This window comes from Malaclemys terrapin, chromosome 7 (assembly GCF_027887155.1).
Source record: "Malaclemys terrapin pileata isolate rMalTer1 chromosome 7, rMalTer1.hap1, whole genome shotgun sequence".
NCBI classification, from domain to species: Eukaryota; Metazoa; Chordata; order Testudines; family Emydidae; genus Malaclemys; species Malaclemys terrapin.
The window spans coordinates 58,230,447-58,255,313 of record NC_071511.1 but is presented as its reverse complement, the minus strand read 5'-3'; the positions used below and the strand labels follow the sequence as shown (position 1 = coordinate 58,255,313).

The 24,867-nt window shown below is 47.6% G+C and overlaps 1 protein-coding gene across 2 annotated transcripts; it reads right to left on the bottom strand.

The window, feature by feature from the left end:
- Positions 1-9,177: 9,177 nt before the first annotated feature.
- LOC128840025 (uncharacterized) lies at positions 9,178-23,606 on the bottom strand. 2 transcript variants are annotated; one of them, XM_054033466.1, is made up of 7 exons: positions 23,457-23,606; positions 20,166-20,204; positions 18,594-18,629; positions 16,851-16,898; positions 13,935-14,051; positions 10,911-10,976; positions 9,178-10,591 (listed from the first exon to the last, which is right to left on the bottom strand). In XM_054033466.1, the coding sequence occupies exons 1-7, from the start codon at positions 23,457-23,459 to the stop codon at positions 10,355-10,357; spliced, it is 546 nt and encodes a 181-aa protein (XP_053889441.1). In that variant the 5' UTR covers positions 23,460-23,606; the 3' UTR covers positions 9,178-10,354. The 2 variants fall into 2 exon arrangements, with proteins under 2 accessions (XP_053889441.1, XP_053889440.1); XM_054033465.1 differs by lacking the exons at positions 20,166-20,204; positions 23,457-23,606 and having other exon boundaries at positions 18,594-19,540.
- Positions 23,607-24,867: the final 1,261 nt, after the last annotated feature.

Genomic DNA, 24,867 nt, shown 5'->3' with positions numbered 1-24,867 from the left:
CTTGTGTCCCGAGCCAGCTGAGACTCGGAGCCCCTTTTCCTGAGAAGCTGGTAAAGTTCCTCTTTTTGCTTTGCCTGTTTTTCCAAAAGGCGACAAAGCAGCTCTGTCTCAGCTGTTTCCTGCACTATTTGCTCTTTTCGGATGTAGAGGGCCTCTGCCAAATTCTGGTTTCATGAGGAACACGTTCCCCTATAAGTGGGGAGCTAGCGGGGAACTGGCCACTCCATTTCTAAGCCACAGTTCATAAACCCATCCAAGCAGTTAGCCAGCTCAGCAAATGGTTCTCAGAGCACGAAGAAGAGCAGAGTGGTTAGTAGAAGTTTAAAAATTAAATTGCTGTACATATTTACAGTAAATATTCTAGCTCGATTAATATTAACATATTTCATTTTAGAAGTTTTTTTTAAAGTCTTCTGCGATCTTGCTCTGCCCATTTTGAATAATCTCTCATTTGGCTATTTTGGGAAGGTCCTGGTGGACAGCTCTGCTCCCAGTGAAAGGCGGAGAAGTTACTATTTCTGATATCCCGATAAGTGAAAAAAACACCACGCTAAATCCTGTGGTTGGGGTTGGCTGGCACGGGGAGAGGGGGCAGTGGGAGGGAGAGAAGGTGGGTGGGTGGGTGTGAGTGTTCAGATGTCTGTCCAGCTCCCACGCACTATGTACACATGAAAATAATAATCCCTATATGTAATATAATCTCTAGAGTGCTGGCACAATACCCAGCTGAGTCCATATGATCTAGTTACACAAATAAATGGAGATCTTCTCATATTTGTAAATCACATTCTCTGTTCAGTTAAAGGAAGGGGGGGTGGAAATTTCATAATGCACAGCCCCAAAATTCTTTAATCCAGCCCTCCATGGAAACAGGCTGCAAATATTTAATGGGTGTAACCCCCAGCCTCACAAGGGAGCAGTCAGGGCAGTAAGAAGGGTTGTCGGCGCTGGAGGCGGACTACGGGAAAAGCAAGTTTAAGCTGACTATCAGGAGAAACTTCCCAGCAGTGCAAGCTACCGCTGTGGGAAACAATCTCCTAAGGGCCGTGGGGGAACTCAGTCACTGGAGGAGCTGTACAGTAGAGCAGACAGAGGAGTCTCTGTCAGGAGTTTGGACTTGGGGACTTCCAGCCATACACATCTATGATTGTATCTACCCTGTTGAGACCAGTCCTGCACCAGGCCCTGGGGAAGAGGAACGGGGAATGCTAACACAGCAGAGCTCCTGTGGCGGCATCACTGCTATGATTCTGTGAGGACTCGGGGCAGCCGTGGCTCTCACAGCCATTGCAGGGGCTGACCCCCAGGGAATCTAAGGTGAACTGAAGCTGTCCTAGGCATGGGACTCAGAGACCTCCCAGTTCCTCATAAATAGGGAAGCAAAACCTTACTAAGTGATGCAACGTTCCTGTAGTTCTCCAGCATGACTTCTTTGGGCAGTGCCCTCTGCATCTCCTCCAGAAAGCCTGTTCTGCAGCACTGAAATGCACCACCGTCTCCTGAAAAGTCCCGCAACAACAGCGCCCCCCCTCAGAGCCTGCTGCCCAGTGACCATCCACTGCTCAGTCACAGGCTGGTGGGAGGCCGAGGGCTCTGCCCAGGTTAGATCCTGCTAACATCAGCTTGGCTTACTGCTCTTTTATGCTCAGAGGTGCTGAAGGAGGGAGGAGGCAATGATGGGCCTGTGGCTAAGGCACTGGACTAGGAGACAGGAGTTGAGGTCCCAGCTCTCCCATGGGCTCTCTATGTGACCACAGCTGAAGCTCTCTGGCCTCATCATACAGGTGTTTAATGATGATGCTCCCCTCCTTCTGAAGGGCTGGTGAGAACATGCTGGTTAACAATGGGCCGATGGTCAGATACTACAGTGATGGGTACAAACACCTGGACAAAAGAAGCAGTGGAAGGAGAAAAGAGGTTGAGGAGCGAGCTAGACAGTGGATTTTAAGTGGGGAGGGCAGGGGAAGATTCCAATTTCACAAATGAAACAGCTGCATTAAACTAGTAAAGAACCTGTTGCTTTGGGGCAAGTTGGTGGAGGTAACGTGCCTACATCACTAGCCGCCCAGTGTTCCCTGCGACTCATCTGCAGTATTGGAGAAGTGCCAGGCCATGCAGGAAACATTTCCCACAGCTGCAGCCTCTTTTCCCTGGAGTGTCTGTGATGCCCAGGAAGGGCAGGGCTGGCGTGGCCTTCCCACAGCCAGGACATTGATAGCTCATTGCCTTTATGTGGATTCTATGATGGGCACTAGGGGGATACACTGTGCCTGAAACATTTCCCACACTTCAGCCCATTGCTGCCCTCTCTCTGTTATACTCCAGAGGGAATTCTGTACCACTGCGCACACAGAGAATTCATGTCCCCTGCAGACCTACCCCCCCCCCGCGCTCCCCGTCCCCCCACAGAAAATACATTCTACCAGGGAGGGACTGCAATTATGCATTTCACCCACCAGAGGCTGCTGTAGCACCAGATAAGAGGGCAACCAGCCACACAGAGGGAGGAGGAAAGGCTGCCTTCCTCACAGCAACCTGCCAGGTGAGGCAGCACAGAATATGAGAGGACAGACAGAGTGCAGCTTTGCGGAGGGGGTCACAGACTGGGGTTCAGAAGGGCTAGTGGGGGGGCAGATTGGGACAGGTGCACTGGAGCTAATGGGTGATAGTATTGAGCCAGGGCTGAATGTGAGTAGGGATGCAGGGACATGGATGGGGGGTGGGGGTGGTACAGGGACACGGGGAGAAGGGAAGGAGGGAGGGTGGCTGGTACATGGGTACAGGGGCAGATGTGCCTGACTGAATGGGAGAGGCTGGGGCGGGGGGGGGTCAGCCAGGATCTGCATGGGGGAAGCTCCCCAACAAGCCTTCCCACTCCCCCCCCCTCCTCTTCCATACTTCGCCTACCCACACCCAACAACCCTCCAGGTTCACTCCACACTACTTCTTCCCTCTCCCTCAGCTCCTTCATTACCCCTGACTCCCCCAAGCCTTTGCACTGCTTCTGAGGGGTGTGGAAAATACATTTCCGTATTGTAGTTTAAATGACTTATAACTCAGAGTTCTGTATTAAAAGGGCCGGCTCTAGGCACCAGCTTACCAAGCAGGTGCTTGGGGCGGCCACACCAGAGAGGGGCAGCACGTCCGGCTCTTCAGCAGCAATTTGCAGTGGGTCCCTCACTCCATCTCGGAGCGAAGGACCTCCTGCCGAAGTGCCGCAGATCGCAACTTTTTTGTTTGTTTGGGGTTTTTTTTGGGGGGGGGGGGGGGAGGATGGCCGCTTGGGGCGGCAAAAACCCTGGAGCCGGCCCTGTGTATTAATATTCCCAGTAAGGAATCTATTTGTCAAAAAACATTTCCTGAAGCTTCTTTGTTGTATGTTTACAGACATACTTGCTGATGGGTATTTTGAAATAAATTACCAAAATAATTGAAACTGGCATAATTATACTGTGTTATTTTGACAACTAAAATATGCAGAATTTTAAAATATTGTGCACAGAATTTTTCATTTTTTGGCGCAGAATTCCCCCAGGAGTACTGTTATGCTGGCTCTTAGATGCCCCCTCCAGCTCAGAGCATTGGGCATTGTTCCCGCTTGCACTTTCTGCTAATACCCCAAGCGTTTCCTCCCTCAGCTGCTCCCTGCACACGCCCTTCCTCCTCACATGCACTCGCAGTCCTCTTGTTAGCTGGGAAAGAGAAAATTCAGCCGTGAGTTGCTGGGAAACTCCTCCATTCAGTGCGCTGGGGGTCGCCCAGTCACATGGACAATGCTGGCTGCCAGAAAGTGCAAATACCCGAATCATGGTGCATGTAAGATGACCCCCACCAGTTCCTAATGGTAACAGTTTTTCTTTGTAAACCTTTTGCCAGCCACTGCCCATATCCTTCCTGTTATAGCTACTGCTGGCACCATGCATCACTCCGCCTGGCTCTCAGCCTTCCTGTCCCAGTCTAGCCTTTCTCTGCCACCAGCTTCCAGGCTGCTGCTCCTGTTCTCATGCTCCCTCTGAGCCTGGCCCCCTTGGGCATCACTGAGGGTCCCCCAGGATACTTTAGGCATTATGGAGCCCTCCACTGGTGGGATCCTTTCGCTCCAGCTAAGTTGGGATGGAGGGAAAGTGTCCAGTAATGAGCCAAAGTCATTACTGAGTGTTCAGGCTTCTGTGGAGCAAGCCACTGGGTTCTGAAGACCAGAGGTCTCATGGCAGGTGTATGGCTGCTCTGGATGCTATGGTGGAGAAGTTTGGGACTGTTCTGGGCCCCAAAGAGGTACACCTCTCAGCAGGAGAGCATCTGGGAGCTGGCAGCAGGGGAAGGGAGTTGGGGGCCCCAGGAGGTCAAGAGGAAATACTGCCTGAAATTCCCAGAGAGGTGGAGATTCCGGAGGACATGTCAAAGAGGGGGCAGGTCCCTGCACTGGTACGTTTGGGGTGTAGAACAGCAGGACACAGTGGCCCTTTACAGTCAGTGACTTTGGGAAGCGAACGATGACCTAGAGAGCGTCAGGGTCCATGTGACCGGGAGAGCCCAGAGCACTAAAGGGAAGAGTTTGCTCGTCATGAAGTCAACATTGGTAGAGTCGTACCTGCCCTACTCCTACATGATACTCCCCTATTTATACATCCATGCACCATGTTAGCCCTTTTGGCACAATATCGCACTGAGCGATGGTTATCCACCAAGACTGCTAAGGCCTTGTCAGAGTCACTGATTTCTAGGATAAAATCCTTGTCAGAACCCCAGATAAGCATGTCCTACATTCTTTGTTCCTAGCAGGTGGCTGCATTAAAACAGACATTGTTTGATTGCACCCAACTCACCAAGTGGTCCAGATTGCTCTGTATCCACGATCTGTCCTTGGTGTTGTCAACTAACCCTCTAATCTTTGTCTCATCTGCAAATTTTATCAGCAAAGGTTTCATGTTTTCTTCCAAATCAGTGATAAAAATACTCACTAACATTGGGCTGAAAACTAGTTCCCCCAATAGAACCAGTTGATACATCCCCATTAACAGCTCTGTTTGGAGATCTCAGTTATTCAGCTCGTAAAACATTTACCAGGTTCCATATTGATTTTGTATAATGCTAGGATTTTAATCAGAATCACTTCGCATGCGCCTAGTATGACAGACCTCCTATAGGCAAGTACGCACCAGAAGATGAAGGTTTAGAGGCTTCCTCTATTAGGTGAAAAAAGGCAGCAGCATCCACCCTCATTTACAAGAATTATAATGTTGCTTACCCATAGTTCCACATCCTGCGGTTAGATGGTTTAGTTGGAATTTGTTTAGGTTCTGATTGTGTAGATGGTTACTGTAACTGTACTCAAGAGAGGGTACAGGACTTGTGAAGAGCCACATGAACCCTTTTCATCTGGGTTTAGTTTAGTGACCTCTCATAGCCAGCTTCAGGCATAAGCACAACTAGCATTTGTGGGGGAAGTGAATCCCCCCCATTTCCCATCTCAGTGACTTCAGCAGGGCTTTACAAAGGAGGAATCCCAGTTCCCGTGAATGAGAGGTGGCATGGTCAGGCTCCAGCTAGCACCCGGGAGGTGAAGGATATTGCAACAGTGTTGGGTTTATAGAGCAAATACTGTCATGCAAATCTTGACACCATGCTGCAGGATTAGTTGTGTAACCACCATTATCTTTGGGGAGCATATATATGATGTGGGAGGGAACTGGAGATGCAAGCTGATGCATAAATAAGGGTTCAGAGAAGTTCATTCCTAATCTGATAATATTATGCAAACCAAGCTAGTTAATAGTTAACCTTTATTTACACAGAGTACTAAGAGCTGCTACTGGCTAAATTGCTGTCACTTGCCATTGCACCAAGCAGTATATCAACTCCAGATTCTGACATACCAATTAACTCCAACTAGAACCCAGAATAATTGCTACATTCTGCAATGGAACCTCCAGGAGCAAGTCTATTTCCTGGTGGCTTGTATCTCTTGTCTTCTTTTCTTTACATAGGGTTACCATACGTCCGGATTTTCCCGGACATGTCCGGCTTTTTGGGCTCCAAATCCCCGTCCGGGGGGAAAGCCCAAAAAGCCGGACATGTCTGGGAAAATCGGGACATGCCGGGCCGGCCATGCGGGTGCTCGGGGGCCGGACCGGGGACTCGGGGGCCGGGCCGGCGGAGCGGGGCCGGGCCAGGGGCCGGGCCGGCGGAGCGGTGCCGGGGGTTCCAGGGCCGGGCCGGCGGGGCCGGGCCGGGGGCTCGGGGGCTCCGGCGGGGCCGGGCAGGCGGGGCTGGGCCGGGGACTCGGGGGCCGGGCCGGCACCGGCGGCTCGGGGGCCGGGCCGGTGGTGCCGGGGGCCGGGACAGCGGTGCGGTGGCGAGGGCCGGGCTGGGGACGGGCAGTTTGGTGCCAGGGGCAGGGGGTGCTCGGCCGCGGGGCCGGGGGCCGGGCCGGGGACCGGCAGTGCTGGGCGGGCCGGGGGTGCTCGGCCGGGCCCGGGGCCGGCACCCCAGGGCCCGAGCCGACCGAGGCTGGAAACACCAGGGGGGCCAGCCTGGGCCGCGCCTCCTCCCCCCACACTCCCCCTTACCTGCTTCAGGCTTCCCGCGAATCAAATGTTCGCGGGAAGCAGGGGATGGGGCAGAGACTTTGGGGGAAGGGGCGGAGTTGGGGCGGGGCGGGGCTGGGGGCGGGGCCGGGGCCCCGTGGAGTGTCCTCCTTTCAGAGGCGCAAAATATGGTAACCCTACTTTACAGCATGGAGAAAGTTGTCCAGAAATGGGAAGCTGCCACCAGGGCCTGTTCTTCTCATCATCATAGGGAATGCCCTGCAGCTGAAAACCAAGGCCTTGTCCAGAACCCTCCATGAAGTAGGGGCACCTCTGAGCGGTTTTGTTGAAGGGGCAGAAAGCTGCAGAAACCTGTGCAATAGCTGGGGTCTGATGTGTGACGCTCCCATAGTGATGGGAAAACATTGTGTGGAATTTGACTGATCATATTCATCACTGCAGGAAAGGGCCTCTGACCTCTTCTTAAAAGCAAAGACACTTGTACCCCACACCTGAGTCTTTCCAATAACAGTTTGATTCTGAAGATGATCGCTTTCCTAGTAGTCTTGCTGAGAAGGTTTAAAGACACTTTCCAGTTGCTTCTAACACATTCAAACACTGAGAAACAAGACTTAGTCTTAATAATGCCTGGCGCTTTCCCCCAGCAAATCTCAAAGCAGCTGACAAAGGAGGTCAGTATCATTATCCCTAATTTATTGATGGGAAAACTGAATCAGAGAGGTGAAGTGACTTGCCCACGATTGCCTAGCAGGCTAGGGAGACAGACAGGAATAATCATATGATAATACGCCGCTACACTTATGCATTGGTGTGGGTGCTGGACTCGCAATGCCAGAAATGTCCCACCCTTACTAAGCTCATTGGCATGAAACCCACTGACAAAGTGCCTTGCTTTTCAAGTAACAAGCAAATAACTAGTAAGTGAAGAAAAGAACAATCTAAGGACGTATCATATAGAGCTGGCTTTCAAAGCCTTGTATGGTTAGCTTGGAGTGTGCACAGAGAAGCTCAGGTGTGACCGGCTTTCTTCTATAAGCTAGTTACCTTTTTGCTTTCTTAGTAGCCTATGCCGTGACCTTGAAATGGTTTAATTTGTGCTGAGCACCTGCTTCCACAATTAGGCGCATGTCCCGCCGACTGGGTCTGATCAACCAATGAGAGCTTGTTCCGAAGATGTAATGCTCATAACTTGAGTAGGATAACTATCTTGAAAATTAAAGCTATTCACTTGTATTTGCATGTAGAGTTTAATACCTTGAATGAGTTTTATATAGGTATCTAGGTTTCTGCAGCTTATATATAGGTTTCTGCAGCTTTCTGCCCCTTCAACAAAACCGCTCAGAGGTGCCCCTACTTCATGGAGGGTTCTGGACAAGGCCTTGGTTTTCAGCTGCAGGGCATTCCCTATGATGATGAGAACAACAGGCCCTGGTGGCAGCTTCCCATTTCTGGACAACTTTCTCCATGCTGTAAAGAAAAGAAGGCAAGAGATACAAGTCACCAGGAAATAGACTTGCTCCTGGAGGTTCCATTGCAGAATGTAGCAATTATTCTGGGTTCTAGTTGGAGTTAATTGGTATGTCAGAATCTGGAGTTGATATACTGCTTGGTGCAATGGCAACTGACAGCAACTTAGCCAGTAGCAGCTCTTAGTTACTCTGTGTAAATAAAGGTAGGGTTACCATATTTTGAGTGTCCAAAAAAAGGACACTCCACAGGGCCCCGGCCCTGCCCCCAGCCCCGCCCACGCCCCAACTCCACCCCTTCCCCAAAGTCCCCACCCCAATTCCGCCCCCTTCCCTGCTTCCCGCGAACATTTGATTCGCGGGAAGCCTGAAGCAGGCAGCAGGTAAGCTGGGGGGGGGGGGGGCAGGAGGCGTGGCCCAGTCTGCCCCCCGCAACCGAGCGGCTCCCTCTGGTGGCCAGCCCCAGTGTCTCCAGCCTGGCTCGGCTCAGGCCCTGGGGTGCCGGCCCCGGGCCAGCCCCCAGCCAAGCACCCCCAGGCCAGCACCGCCAGCCCCCGGCCCGGCCCTAGCCCCCGGCCCAGCACTGCCGGCCCCTGCCCGGCCCGGCCCCTGGCCAGCACCCCCGGCCCAGCACTGCCGGCCCCGGCCTGGTCGCGGCCCCAGCCCCTGGCCTAGCACTGCCGGCCCCGCACCGCCGGGCCCGGCCCGGCCCTGGCCCTGGCCCCCGGCCCAGAACTACCGGCCCCGCACCGCTGGCCCGGCCCGGCCCCGCACCGCACCCCCAGCCCCCGGTCCAGCACCCCCGGCCCAGCGGTGCCGGCCCCTCCCTAGTTTCCTGGACATGTTCGGCTTTTTGGGATTTCCCCCCGGATGGGGATTTGAGGCCCAAATATCCGGACATGTCCGGGAAAATCCGGACGTATGGTAACCCTAAATAAAGGTTAACTATTAACTAGCTTGGTTTGCATAATATTATTAGATTAGGAATGAACTTTGCTCTGCTTCCACAGTATCTAAATGACTTTGTGCATGTATATCAAAAACACACGCACAATGAAATGTATTTTTGTGTATATATTTTGAGGATGGAATTAAAAAGGAGATATTTACAGTGAATGAATTAAAGATTTTTTTTCCTGCGAGTAAGAAATTAAAAACACAGATATATGTTATGTTGATAACCACATTTAATAAGGCATATTAACATACATGATTTTTTTAATCAATGAGTTAAAGCAGCAGGTTCTCAACCTTTGCTACAGCATGATTCCTTTTCCATATCAGTTCCCACCCCTGCGAACTGAGAATCTCTCCCTGGGATTTAGCTTGGATCCTCCTCCCATTTAGCCCCATGAGAAGAGCCTGCTGTCAGAGCCTCCCGACACCTGTTCATGAGATCCAGGCTGAGAACCCTTTGAGTTAAATAGAGTTTTGCCTTCTTGAGCCACCAACTGTTTGGAAATCCAAGATCAATTAGTTACTTGCAATTGCAAGGCCAGATCCTCAGCTGGCATAAACTGGAGTTGCTCTGAGTTCAATGGAGCAATGCTGATTTACACCAGCCGAGATATGGCTCACAGTTTCCAGAAAGTTTGGAAATAAAGAGGATTGGATTTCAATAAGAATTTGGAAATTCCTCCATGTCAAAGTGCCTTCTACTTGGGTGTCTGGTTTGAATACAGAAGGGGGACGAGTTATGCATTGATTTGTACTGAGGACTTTATGCAATGTGCTTGTGTAAACATTTATTGCATTCATTTAGGAGAGTCTGGAAAGAATTTGTGAGAGGAATCCCTGAAACTCCGTAAGCCTTACAAACTCTGAGGGAGTGGGGGAGAGTGGGGACAAGCGAGGTCTTAATTGGAAAGGGCTGGGTTGCTGAGACCGAGGATTAGTTCATTCGTCCTGACACTGTTCCTGCTCTAAGCAATAAACAACATGTCACATGAGAGATGATTTTATAGCACACGGGCTAAGACTATTAGCGTATTTACCAGATCCTTTGGAGAAACGGGGAAGAATAGAATATAGTGCATGTGGCAGAGCTTTTCTATCCACAGTGTCACTACAAAGGGTAAGCTGCTCTTGATTAGAGTGAATCAACTCAAATGCCATTAAAATTTGACAGATAAGCAAAGTTATCGCTTGTGGATGGCTGGGGGCACTTTGCTTCGGCGTCCTGAAAGCATCAATCCAGACATAGTCCTCCTTCATCTGCTTTCTCTTTGTTCTGTGTCAGTCCAAATATTCACAAACACAAAAGGCCCAATTACCCTCTTTTAAACAGCAGTGGAGCTGCGTTGGTGGGTGCGTCCAAGCAGAGCATATGGCCAGTTGATTTCAGTTCCAACCCATACGCTTTTCCCTCTTCTCGATTATGGGGGAAGGTACGCAAGTTTCGTAGACTGCCTCCAGACTTACTTGCGAGGATTTCCGTCCTGTACGACCAGCGTCCTGCTTTATATTCCTCGCCCAGTTGGATTTTCTGGGGATGGGCGCTGGTAGCCTGCGGGGTGGTTTTTGATCCTCGTTTTCATAAGCATTTGTTGGCTCCTTCATCATGGACACACAGGAGACCTAGGAGCAAAACATCACAATAATCGCCATCTGCCACAAAGTACCCAGGCTCTGCAGGGCGCAACATGTGAGACATCCCAGTTTTTCTCTTTGGAAAGGCCCCAGCAATAGGTGGATATAAATAATAATATAGAGGGGAACCTTGGAAAAGGCACACTTGGGGAGAGCGCTTAGAGTGAGCTGTATGTTATTGGCTGTGAGTTACCCTTTAGCCAACCACCAGGGAGGACTGTGCATAATCACTAACTCAGGGTGTGTGCGCTATGTTGAGGACTGGCCCATTTGCAGCATATTAGAAAGTGCTAATAAGAATTCTTACTTTCGGAAGCCTTGGAATGGTCTGTTCATATTTGCATTCTTCAGGCACCTCTTGATTCTGCTTGGCCTGAATGAATGAACAAACAAAATGTCACAGACAGATCACACCCATAACAATTTACCTACCTCCGCGAAAGGAGTGATGGGGAATTCTAATATGATTTGTTGTGGAAAAAAACTTCAGAACTCCGGACACACCTGGGCTATGTCACTATAGTAAATAATGATACTGCGCACTTCTCTAGCATCTCTCATCCAAGAATTTCAAAGTCCTTTACAAACAGGAGGCCCAAGAAGATGCCCAAGATCACACTGGGAGCTAGTGAAAGCTAGGAACCCAAGAGTTCTGGTTCCCAGGCCCCCACTCTTACAATCAGAAAACAAGCCTTCATGCTGAGCTTGCACAAATGAACCTGAGGGCAGACTGTGGTTTACAGAATCTTTTGTTAGTGGTGATACGTGAGCCAGAAACCAGGTGGATACAAATCTATGTTTTTTAAATCAAAATAATCAGATTTTTCTTTATTTTGTTATTCAAATTATAAGTTTTCCTTTAAAAAAATAAACCTGTTTAAAATGAAAATCTGAATGTAATACAAAAGGGAAACGCCAAATTTGCACATTTACATTGACAATTAAATCTCATGTTAAAATTAGGGCTGTCAATTAATCGCAGTTAACTCATGAGATTAATTTAAAAAAATCATGATTAACCGTAGTTTTAATCGCACTGTCAAACAATAGAATACCAATTGAAATCTATTAAATATTTGGATGTTTTTCTACGTTTTCATAAATATTGTATTCTGTGTTGTAATTGAAATCAAAGTGTATATTGTTTTTATTACAAATATTTGCGCTGTAAAAACAACAAACAAAAGAAATAGTATTTTTCAATTCACCTCATACAAGTACCGACTTCTTGTTTAGCCAATCGCTAAGGCACACAAATTTGTTTACATTTATAGGAGATAATGCTGCCCTCTTCTTATTTACAATGTCATCAGAAAGTGAGAACAGGTATTTGCATGGCATTTTTGTAGCCGGCATTGCAAGGTATTTATGTGCCAGATATGCTAAACATTCGTATGCCTCTTCATGCTTCGGCCACCATTCCAGAGGACATGCTTCCATGCTGATGATGCTCGATAAAAAAATAATGTGTTTATTAAATTTGTGACTGAACTCCTTGGGGAGAATTGTATGTCCCCTGCTCTGTTTTACCCGCATTCTGCCACATATTTAATATTATAGCAGACTCGGATGATGACCCAGCACATGTTGTTCATTTTAAGAACACTTTCACTGCAGATTTGATAAAACGCAAAGAAGGTACCAATGTGAGATTTCTAAAGAAAGCTACAGCACTCGACCCAAGGTTTAAGAATCTTAAGTGCCTTCCAAAATCTGAGAGGGACGAGGTGTGGAGCATGCTTTCAGAAGTCTTAAAAGAGCAACACTCTGATGCAGAAACTACAGAACCCAAACCACCCAAAAAGAAAATCAACCTTCTGCTGGTGGTATCTGACTCAGATGATGAAAATGAACATGCGTCAATCTGCACTGCATGGATGCATATCCCCTGGAATGCTGGTTGAAGCGTGAAGGGACATATGAATCTTTAGCGCATCTGGCACGTGAATATCTTGCGACACCAGTTACAACAGTGCCATGAGAACACCTGATCTCACTTTCAGTTGACATTGTAAACAAGAAGCGGGCAGCATTATCTCCTGAAAATGTAAACAAACTTGTTTGTCTGAGCAATTTTCTGAACAAGAAGTAGGACTGAGTGGACTTACAGCCTCTAAAATTTTACATTGTTTTATTTTTGAATGCAGTTTTTTTGTACATTTGTAAGTTCAGCTTTCATGATAAAGATATTGCACTACAGTACTTGTATTAGATGAATTGAAAAATATGATTTCTTTTGTTTTTTTACAGCGCAAATACTCGTAGTCAAAAATAAATATAAAATGAGCACTGTACACTTTGTATTCTGTGTTGTAATTGAAATCAATATATTTGACAATGCAGAAAACATCAAAAATATTTAAATAAATGGTATTCTATTATTGTTTAACAGTGTGATTAATTGCGATTAATTTTTTTAATCACTTGACAGCCCTAAATCTAAACTAGCAACAGCCATCAGAAAGTATGTCTCTTGGTAAGATTGTAGGTGCCCTCTCTAAGGCAGCAGGAAATCAAGGTTTGTGTTGATATTAGATGTGGTTGGAAAATGGAGTTTTGGGGGGGTTTTGTGGAAAATTTCAATTTTGCAGCAAAAATTCAAAACCCAAAATATTTTAATTCTAAAAGTGCTGCCATAGTATCTCATGGGAGTTGTAGTTTGGGTGTCTCATGACTGCATTTTCCTCTAGGGGTTGGGCTCCCTGGTTGTACTACCTCTCCCATAAAGCACCAGGGTCTCCCCTCTTGGAAAAAGGAAGTGATCCTTCATGGCAGTCCCTGATTATGGTGCATCATGGGAAATGTAATCCAGCTGGGGAGCCTGGTCCATAGGGGAGAATGGAAAATGAGGAAACCAAACCACAATTCCCATGAGGCACCACAGCAGCATTCCTAACTCAAAATATTTCAAATTTGGGGCATATTTTTCTTTTCAAAGCAGATACTTTCTGCAAAAAAAATAATAATTTAACAAAAAACTCCATTTTCCACTGAAAGATTGTTTGAATGGAAAAATTGTGACCCATCCTAGTTAATATCTCATCCTCTCCCTCATTTCAAGCCTTTTCCTCCTGGATTTTCACCATCAACACATCCTTTAAATGTGAAGTGGCCCCAAGCCATGAATCTGAGCTCCAACTTTTCCATGAGTTATGGAGTGTTTGGATCTGGGGCTCCTTCTAGGGTGGGAGCATATGGCCAGCAGTGACACTTGGATCTGGATCTGAATCCAACTTTCCCCAAAGCTCAATGGAGTTTTGAGCCAGGATTCCAATGTGAGGCCATCACCATTTGAAATGTTACAAAACCAATAGCAATGTCATACAGTCACCTTATTACAGCTGCAGCGTGTCCTTTGTCGAATGCAAGTCACAGCCAGTATGATTCCGAGGACCAGGGCCACAATGCTGGGTATCCCTGCTGCTAGTCCTAACACCAAGGGATTTACCTAGCTCATGAAGAAAGAGTGCAAGGTCAAACACACACACAGTGGCATCCTCTCCTTCTATCAGGGAAGTGGTGGATTCTCTGTGTCTTAGTGTCTTCAGAGCCAGACTGGATGCTTTCCTGGAAGATGTGTTAGCTACACAAGTTATTGGGCTCAATCCAGGAGTAATTGTGAAATTTAATGGCCTGTGATTAGGGTGGCCACTGACATCCCCAGAACACAGGACAACATCCCCTTAGCTGTCCCCACGCCTGCTGGCGTGACCATGTCACATGGAGGATGCTATTTTGCAGAGCATGCTGCACTGCCAGCATGACCTCACACACACAGCGTGTGCAAGGTCACTCCAGGGGGGGAGGGCCAGAGCAGTGCGCTTTGCCAAATGGCACCCTCCATGCGTGATATTGGACTAAACCATGTCCAGTTTTAATATCTGTACTGGATAGGGGACAAACCATACAACAACAGGACTGGCCGGCTTAAAACCAGATGAATTACTTGCCTACCTGTGTTATACAGGAGATCAGAGTAGATGATCTAGCCTTCCCATCTCGCCTTAAATCTATGAATTATTGAGGGCAAGTTATTAGTATGCACGCATGCCTAAATCTGGCTGCTGGGTTCCCAGAGCTCGGGCCCTGGCCCTGTTTATAGAACAGCTGACAAAGAATATCACCACCTTGCTCTTATATAGCACTTTTCATCTTTTGCTCGCTAAACACTTTATAAAGGAAATCGATATCATCATCACTCTGTATGGGGTAACTGACACCAGTGCCCCCGCCCCCTGCGTTGAGATTCTTGGGGGCTGACCCCACTGCAGCATTGGGACCAGCATAGCCCAGGGGGCATTCACCACTAGCTACAAGTAAACGCGGCATATTCCTTCCGGCTGAAACTACGCCACAGTGAGCAAAAGACTGAAACTCTGGGTGTTTTTACTGCACTGTCTCTTTAAATCTGGAACTCTGTGCCTAGGTGAGGTTTGATCAGTTTAGCTCTGGGGAGCAGGAAGGTCAGAGCTGTTCCTGCATGGAGCTGCTACTCCTAGATTTTTGCAGGTACTGTAAACTGACTCCTCTGCTCAAATGCCATTGTTATTCTAAGGTATAAAGATATTACAAAGCTTAAATATTAAAGGCCACATTCTGTTCTCAGTAATATTGGATTTGCACTGGAGAAATCAGTGGAGTTCTGAGTTTACACTGATTGAGCACAGCATTTGCCTTTTAGCATAGAAGTGAACTCTACAAATTCTGGCTTGATTTAACTGGATGAATGTTTCCTAGCCTGAGTAAATGGCTGTGGGTATAAACTGAAGCATGTGTTTGCAACCAGGGAATCAAACTGCCTTTTAGTGGCCTGAAAAGCAATTGTTGCACAAAACATGCGGTAGAGAGACATTTCATTTGGTATAGAACTGCAGTTTCCTAACATTTCTTAGACTTGGTTGCAAGGCCAAATTCTGAATTTCTACACTGCAATTAAACAGTCCCTTAGCCCAAGCCCTGCAAGCCAAGTCAGCTGGCATGGGCCAGCTCTGGGTGTCTAATTGCTGTGCAGACAAACCCTGTGTGTCTATTGTGAGTGTAATACCAGCTATGACCTGACATGATCGTCACCAATGAGGCCCAGAAAAAGATCATCCTCGTCGACTTCATGGTCTCCTTTGAGAACAGGACCCCGGCATTTTGCGAAGCCCGAACTCGTAAGCTGGAAAAATACGCCCCCCTGGCTGACACCCTGAGAGCAAAGGGCTACGAGGTGCAGATGGACGCCCTGATTGTCAGAGCCCTGGGCGCCTGGGACCCCTGCAACGAGCGCGTGCTGCGGACCTGCGGGATCAGTCGACGCTATGCACGGCTCATGCGACGCCTCATGGTCTCAGACACCATCCGATGGTCCAGGGACATCTACATCGAGCACATCACCGGCCACCGACAGTACCAGGAGTCGTGAGCCAGAGTGACGTCGTTCTCCCACTACGAGAAAGGGACCAAGTGACCTTCTCCGTTGGATCATATGAACTGGAACCATAAACTCCCTGAGCATTAAAACTCACCAAATGAGGGTCAATCCATCCTCATCATACCCCACACCCGAACATAGCCACTCTATGAACTTCATACCCTCATATCTCAATGCCTGTACTTTGATCCATCGACCTTTTACCCCCAATTGGGGATATTGCAGATTATGTATTCCTTATGCCACTTGATCTTAAACCAAACTTTGCACCCTCGATAATCTGTACGTTATTCCCTGATAACCAGAAACTTCTATGCTCAAACACTCTTCACTTTTTTTTTAACATCATCTTAATAAAAATTTTTATACCATTAGCATAGGGCTTCCTGCATCATCTAGACACAGCTACTAGAATTGTTAAGGAAACTATTTCCTTAAAAGCCTGCAAGTAAATAGTGCATGTGTTTGCCTTTTTAATCCTATACATGACAAATAGCTACTATATTTTTCAAAAGCCAATACAAGATATTAATCGCTGTTAATAGTAACTTAACTGCTAATCCTCTTACAATACAAAAATATGAATAATAAAATGTTGCCATTCATCCTGAGGGATCCCAAAAGGCTTATAAAAATAATTGTATATGCACTTCATCAGGGATAGAAATACGGCCATCTCTGGGGTGGAACACGGCAAATGCTTAACAGCTGCATCAGCACTAAACAACAGTATTTACAGGGGAAACAGAGGACTGATTCTACAGGGGGAATGTACTGTTAGGGAAATGGGAGAATGTAATGAATCAAGTTCAACAGCGAACCAAATCTTACCGTAGCAGAAAGACCTGATTGAACATTTGTGCTAGTACTTGCAGGAGGCTAAAAACAAGAAAGAGTTTAGAACAGTTACAATGTTTTGTAAAAATTGAATGAGGGCAGAGGTTGTACGAGCCATGACAAGGTCACATGCAGCACTGGGTATTGTCTGAAACATGGCCACATTCTGTCTATGAGCTGTAAAAATTATCTTCCTCCACTGAGGACAGAGCTGGCATCAGAATTTTAGTGCTGTTCACATCATTTTTGCAACAAATCTAAGAGGGAATAAACATCGTATCTGAAAACTTTAGGCCAGCTCCAAACCTGTCTTTGATCCCTTGCGCTTTTCTACAGATGAAGCCCGGATCTAAACACCATAAATATTTTTGGAAAATTAGGATTCAGATCCGAACATGCCATTTCAGGCCCATATCTACACTCTCTTTCCTCTTCTGTCACAGCATGATCATTTCCCCTCTTTACAGTTTTCCACAGGGATTTCTTAGAGGTCGCCTTGCTTGGTGAAAATGTGTGATCCTCCAGCTCTCAGAGCCTCTTGTGTTTCCAGGGTTAAATACTTATTTCCCCTAAAGTGAAATCTTCCCCAAAGTGAAATCTCCACAAAGGCAAGAGAGGAAGGTTGGTTTAGTGCCTAGGGTGCTAGCCGGGGACTTGGGAAACCCAAGTTCACTTCCCTGATCTGCCACAAACTTTTGGCACGTCACTTAGCCTCTCTGGCCTCAGTTTCCCATGTATATCACAGGGGTGTTGTAAGGATAAATTCATTAAAGATTGTGAGGCACCGAAATATTAGGGTAATTGAGGCCATAGAGGTAGCTATGGATAGACTGGTTAATGGAGTGTTAATTTGCTGACAATGCATGAGGCCTGGAAGTTTGTGGGGTGCAGACTTAGAGAGACATACTTACATACTTGATGGGAAAATAACATTTTCCTATAATCTGCCTATTTAAAAACAATATTACTGGGTCCAGGAGACTGAGGTGCATTCCCGGCCAGACAGCTACAGCCCTGGCAGCAGCCGTGTGAACTTCCCCCCAGCAGCAGGGGCGTCCAATCTCAAGGATCCATTGTCCTTTCTCTCTCAGCTGTGACTGCCCTCCAGGGGATCATTTTCACCAGTTTTGCACGTGGTTTTCATGGTGTGGACAACAATATGCTAGGGCCTGGGCTGAGCCCCACCCACTCACTCAACACAGGCCTTGGGAGATCCCAGTGATCTATGGTCACTACCTCCTGGGGCCAGACTGAAGCTGATTCTCTGAGGGAGACAGGCTCAATATCCTTCCACAATGGCTAACTTCTCTGAGCTGCCCTGTTCACTCACAGGTTTGTGAAGGGAGAATCGGTGGCCTTTGAGCTGCAGTGTGGATGCAGGACTACTTTCCTTGTGATGGAGAGATGCTGGCAAAGTCTCTGGGTAGCACTCAGGGAAGCATTCTGTATAGAGCTCCTTATATCGGCTCAAGGAACATGCAGGGTACCCCTCTCCCCCTCTACCCACTGCAGAGCTAGCGAGCGGGCATGGGAGCCATGACCCATTATGGTCATGTGGCATTGCCAGACACACTAGTGGCTTTTGGGGGAGATTTTTCAGCCTGAAATGGCAGATAGGCAGCTAGAGCCAAGACGGGCTGGATGCAGGAGCCACTGGGTCGGTGTTATGCAGGAAGTCAGACTAGATGTCAGTAACCATTCCTTCCGGCCTTCTCCCCATGTATCTGGGACACTTACTGTGATGGTGGAAGTAGAGGTGACCAAGACGGACTCCTGAACAAGACAGAAAATGAAATGATTGAGTCTTAAAGAACAAACCAGACTCCAGTGAGAAAGCAGCATGTAGCTTAATAATATCCAGAGCGGGGAGCCGGACAGGAACATCTTTTCCACTCAGCCCCAGTGCACTGCACGGCTCAGCGCAGTTGGGATGGAAGGAGCTTCACCTTGCTCTGAAGCATCCGGGTGTGGCCACGTTTGAGGCAGGAAACAATGGCCTGGTCCAGCAGCCCAATTCCTGCACTGAGCATAGACTGACGGAGGCTTGACTCAAAAGATACCACTAGCTGATTGGATCGGGAGAGTTTGAAATTCACAGCTCATCTAGACAGATGACCCCTTTGCTGGAAGTGTGTAAAATCCAAATGGCCTGGCCAACTCCAACTGCTACTTGTTAAAAGGAGGCACAGACAAGGTATATTCCTTAAATTGACTCATTCCAAATGGGGGCCTGGAATTGTGTCTAAGACAAGATGCATGGAGGGAAACTAGCATGAAGGGACAATCAATACTCCTGTTGGTAAGAATACTCAGCAAAAGATACACGTCCTCATAGAAGATAAACCTGCTATCAGTTCTCATTGTAACTGGGCCCTGTAAAAGGATTCCTTGCCCACAGACTCAGAAATCCTACATCTCCTGCGTCAGCTCTCAGATGCAACGCTAGTACATCCAGCTGAGCGTGTTTGCTTCCCCAATCCAGTGCCAGAGACAGAGGTCACAACAAAACCCTTTAACTTCTCTGGCCTTTGTGGTTATGAGCTGCCATGCTCAGCCATGGCAAGGCAAACTGCACCGTGAATAATGACAGTATGTGGCTGATAAACCCTCCCAGGCCGTGCTGTGCACAAGCAGCAGTAGCACCTCTCCTTGGGGCTGTAGCTACTTCTCTGTAATTCAGTAGACCAAAATATTGCCCCTCCCCACCTGCCTATTCCATTTTGGAAAGCTGAAGCTTCAGACTGGATTGTACCTAGCACCTGTAAATCAGCAGCTAACTGTGGCTGCTGGCTGGCGGGGAAAACTGCAACCGCTAAGCCTAGGAGAAAGAGAGGCCACGGTGTCAGGCCATCTTTCATATAATGGCAACTAAGGGTGGGAGGTCTATTAGGCCAGCATGCATGTGATTTTGAAAAAAACGGGGGGGGGGGAGGTAAAGAGAGGGGAGATTCAAAGAAGAGGAAATGTGTGTTTTCTGTATTATCGTCAGTCCGAGTGTGCATTTAACTCGAGGTTTGCGTAACTCCCTGCCGCTGATCCCTGTTCTAATGGATAAGCTCACTCCTCACCTTGTTTCTCACTGAGATGCAAATGCAATGAGGCAAATGCAAGATTCTCGGCACCCTCACATGTAACTAATATTACAAGGTAACCTCAGCAGCGATAAAACTGTCATTCAGACCGGAACTCTGCCAGCCTCTCCAGAATTCCTCCTCGCCTTCATCATTTCAGGAAGCAGATTCTCAACCTTCTCAAATAACCCGAGAGTTGATAAATCACCTTCCTTTCACCCATACCCAACATACTTACAGTTGTGTTTTCAGGGAACGTCGTGAATTTCGTAGAATTCTGTAAGGAAAAACATTGAATACAAAGGAGCTCGGTATTAAGGACTCGCAGAAAGACAGATGTCCCTGGCCATTTGCTTCTCTCTACCCTGCAATCACAGAAAATGGACTGGGTGGGAAGTGCCCACTTGTGACTGATGGATAATCTTCAGTGAGTGCTCCAGCCGAAGACAGCAAAAAATAGGCCCTCAAATTATTTAGAGAAAAATACATAAGAACAAGCTGTGCTTAATATGTAAAGAAAGAGGTGCCGGGGCTCAAGCAATAAGGATAATAGTGTTCCTAGAACAAAATGGCGTCCTCCACAGAACATGACCTCGCACACACCATATGTGGCAGGTCATGCCTTGCATACAAGTGTGCCACTGGCAGGAGAGGTAGCCCTGGCATTTAAGCTCTGGGAACAAGAATTAATCTGTATAAAGGCTTGTCTAAACTTAGAGTGCTGCAGCGGTGCAGCTGGAGCGCTTAGTGAGGTCGCTCCCTACACCAACAGAAGAGCTCTCCTGGACACAGCGCTGTCTACACCGGGGGTTAGGTTGGTGTAACTGCGTGGCTCGGGGCATGGATTTCCCACACTGCTAAGCGACATAGTTATGCCGACGTGAGTTTATAGTGTAGACCAGGGCTAACTTTTATACTGTCCTCATCCCCATAGTATCTGAGCACCTAGACTCCTAGATTTTAAGGCCAGAAGGAACCATCATGATCATCTAGTCTGACCACCTGTGCATCGCAGGCCACAGAACCTCACGCACGCACTCCTGCAATAGACCCCTAACCTCTGGCTGAGTTACTGACATCCTCAAATCATGGGCTAAAAACTACAAATTACAGAGAACCCACCATTTACACTAGTTTAAACCTGGAAGTGACCCATGGCCCAAGCTACAGAGGAAGGCAAACCCCACCACCCTAGGGGAAAATTCCTTCCCGACCTCATTTATGGTGATCAGTTAGATCCTGAACATGTGGGCCAGACCCACCAGCCAGACACCTGGGAAAGAATTCTCAGAGCCATCCCCATCTAGCGTCCAATCATGTCACCCTCTTTAATGCATTTTTCCTCACAACATCCCTGGAAGGTGGGTCAGGGCTCTAATTGCCACTGTACAGATGGAGAAACTGAGGCACAGAGAGAAACTGACTTGCCTGAGGTCACTGAGGTGAAGCCTGTGGCGGAGCAAGGAGATGAACCTGGGTTCTGAGCCCTAAACTAGCAAGTTTAATAACTTGACGGATTTCTCTGTCACTGCAATAGATTAAAACACTTAACCCCTTAATGACTGAATTGTTTCCAGGCCTGGAGGGAGAGGTACCCAAAGGAGCTGCTGGCTGCCTAGTGTGCTAGCTGCAGCTGCTGCTGACTAAAGAGTAGAGGGGCATCTGTGCTCAGCCAGGGTTGCAGTGAGCCAGCCAGCGAAGGGGCACTGAAAACCGTTAGCTATTCCCAGGCTTTTCTGTAATCATCATTATAATTTCTGTTGTGATGGAGCTTGTGGACGCCAGTCAGGGATCAGGGCCCCATTGTTCTAGGCACTGTACAAGTAAGTGACACCCAGACAGTCCCTGACTCCAGTGCTCACAGTCTAAGGGGGCACCAGGGAGCTTTGGCTGTGTGTACATTAGCCTTTTCTCCTGCTAACACTAGTGCAGCTAATATTGGGAGAGCTGGTGTAGTTGGGGCTCCAGACAGTTGCTAGCAATAATTAGCGAAACATATGCACAGAAATGTGTGTTCTCTCTAATCCCCATTGCACGGCCCCTGAGCTGCCTTCTGAATCACAATCCTCTGGACGGCTGACCAGGGTACACTGGGTTCCTTATTTTTATCTCTCTCTCTTCTCTGAGGCTCAATTAATTTCTTTCACTTCCTCTTTCTTGATGAATCACTCTACACTTTATGGGCTTTGCAAATGTTTCCAGGAACTGGATGCATAGGTGAGGTACAGGGTCAGAATAAGGTGCATGCAATTGACGCACATTCATATGTGCATGTCTGACTTACGCATGCGACTGAATGAGATAGCAGAAAGATGGTCTTGTGGTTAAGGAATTAGACTGGGACTCAGGAGACATGATTCAGTTCCTAGCTCTTCCACAGACTTCTTGGGCAAGTCACTTAATTGCTTTGTGCCTCAGTTTCCCAGTAGTAAAATGTTATTCCCTTCCTCCTGTCCTTTGTCTATATCATCTGTTTAAACTGTACACTCCATGTCTGTATGGTGTCCAGCATAATGGGATTCTGATCTTAGATGGAGCCTCTGGATACTACAATAATAATAATAATAGGGTAAGGTGGACGGAATAAGGTAGAGATGTGCTGCATTACAGAGAGATTCTGGTTTTGTGGGGAGGGGAAAGAACTGAAAGAAGGTAAAATAAATCCAGGGAGAAGCAGCTAACAGAGCTGGTCAGATCGAATCCATGACTCTATTAAATTCAGTTTCACAGGCATGAGACACATATTTTGTTGTACTCGCCCTGCTCTATAGCTGGTGAAATACTATTTGGTGAATCCAGATGAAATTCACAGAATGATGTATTAAAAATGATTTGTTCTGCGATTTGCTCAGTCCTGGGTTGACGTTCCCCATCATGCAGGGAAAGGTTCCTTTTCCTCCTCTCCCTTACATTTTTAAATAGGAGCCTCATGTGATTCAATGGCATTCACACTGCAGGGTGGGAAATCCTCTCAGGGCAGGTGGAACTGTACAACCCCAGGGGCCCAATATTCATCCCTGCTATAACTCCAGTGAGATCATCATATAGGGGCATAGGGCACAGGTACTAAACTCTGGAGAGGAGCTCAAAACACTCATATGCCCAGTATTGAAACAAACAAACAACTTAAGGAAGAAAAATGACATAACAGGATGAAAAGTGCAGCTACCTTGCTCTGTCTGCTCAGCTATTGCGCTTACAGAAAGAAAATTCTCTGTCATTCTTTTGGAGAACTAAAATGACCAAGGTGAAAGCTGCCTGACAATGCAGATGTTTTACCAGATCTTTATAATATCACAGTCTGGGAAATCTCTTTTTAAAAAAAGAATGAAAGGAGGACCTGTGTGAGAGAATTCAATTGTCAGTCGGTATCAAAGCTAGGAGCAAGCGGGCAAACACTGGTGAGGAATTTCTGCACAAACAGCAGGGCTTGCCTGTCTATTAAATCCTCTCTTTCATTTTCTGTGCCTGTCCGATCAGTCTGCAGTGCAACCCCTCCCCAGAGAGAAACAGAATTATTCTCACTCACCATGTCAGACTGTTACCTGAGAAAGCCTGGCTCATATTCACGCTGACTGGCCGAGTCTGAAGTTAGCACTCTTCTTGTGTGGAGCTTATTGCTCTGTCACAAAGCAAGTTGCAGGTCCAGGAAGAGAACAATCGACGGCATTAACCTAAGCCAGGGACAACCTGGCTGAATCCCGAAGTAGCTGATCACAGCAGTTCCTTAAACTGACTGACGGGGCAGAGCACCTGAAAGCCTGGATCTCTGGGACGCTGGGAATTTGCTTCCTTCCTATCTTGCTGGTGTCTGGCCATGCTCCTCCTGGCCATGTATATGAATTTATTAGCACCAGGCCCTTCATAAATTCTGCCTCTAAAAAAACAAAACAAAACAAACAAACAAAAACACCTGTTCCATCCCCTGCCCTTGTACTTTTATGGGGAACAATTTTTATTTATTTACTTACTTTGTATCCGCTCGTGTGGGTTGCCCAACTTTTATGATGTTTAGTGTGTACGCACTGCTAACAAGAACACATGATCCAACACTGAAGGCAACTCCCTTACCCAAAGGAGTATCTTTGGGCTTGTGGACCAACGAGCCTTACCTTCAGCATGCCTCACTACTTATTATTGTGGGGTTGCTCCTAAGTTCACACTTCTCTGGAAACTAAACGCAATTTCAATGATTGACAGAGGAAACACGTGGACACAGGTCCAGTTAGTGCCTGTGCTGGGTGCGCAAGGTGGGGTGGTGGAAGTTGAGGACACAGGCAGTCTCTCTCCTGTGGTACCCCTGTGACAAAGGGGGCCCCTGGACATGAGAGAGCGAATCCCATTGACTTTTCCCCTTGAGTGGGAGAACAGGGCCTGGACAGCAGGAGAAGTCCACAAGGCTAGTGGCATCTAGCCTCCTGCTAGACCTCTTTGCAGATGCAAGTTCCACACACTTTCTCTATATCTACATGGCATACACTGGCAGTGGCGTGTACAGTATGTGTAGCTACACACCACAGTGAAGAGCAGGCTGCGTCCACATGACGGTGTGTAGCTACATGCAGCAGTGAAAGGCTCCAGCAATGGGAGTGGGACAGGTTCCCTGCTGTCCACTTCCATAGCTCCCCCCCAAGGCAGGGCTGTGCTTTAGTGCCACAATCTAGCCCTTTAAATTTACAAAGACATTTTCACAACAAAATATTGGGTGTATTGGCAAGTGGAGAGAATGTCAGATCAAAGATTGTCCCCATAGGCGCTGACTTCATGGGTGCACTAGAGCTGAACAAAAATTAATGGGTGCTTAGCACCCTACTGACAGCCAGCTCCACCCCCGCCAGCACCTCCCACCCTCTGTCAACCTGCCAAACAACCCCCCCCAAGCGCCTTCCACCCACCGCGATCAGCTGTTCCGTGGTGTGCTGGAGGCAGGGGGAGGGGGT

Coding starts and splice junctions, on each gene's coding strand:
- LOC128840025 (XM_054033465.1), bottom strand. CDS start 18,740: ATGTTCCTGTCCGGCTCCCCGCTCTGGATATTATTAAGCTACATGCTG. Junction 16,899..18,593: donor CCTCTACTTCCACCATCACA/GTAAGTGTCCCA, acceptor TCTTGTTTTTAG/CCTCCTGCAAGTACTAGCAC. Junction 14,052..16,850: donor AATCAGGTCTTTCTGCTACG/GTAAGATTTGGT, acceptor TTCATGAGCTAG/GTAAATCCCTTGGTGTTAGG.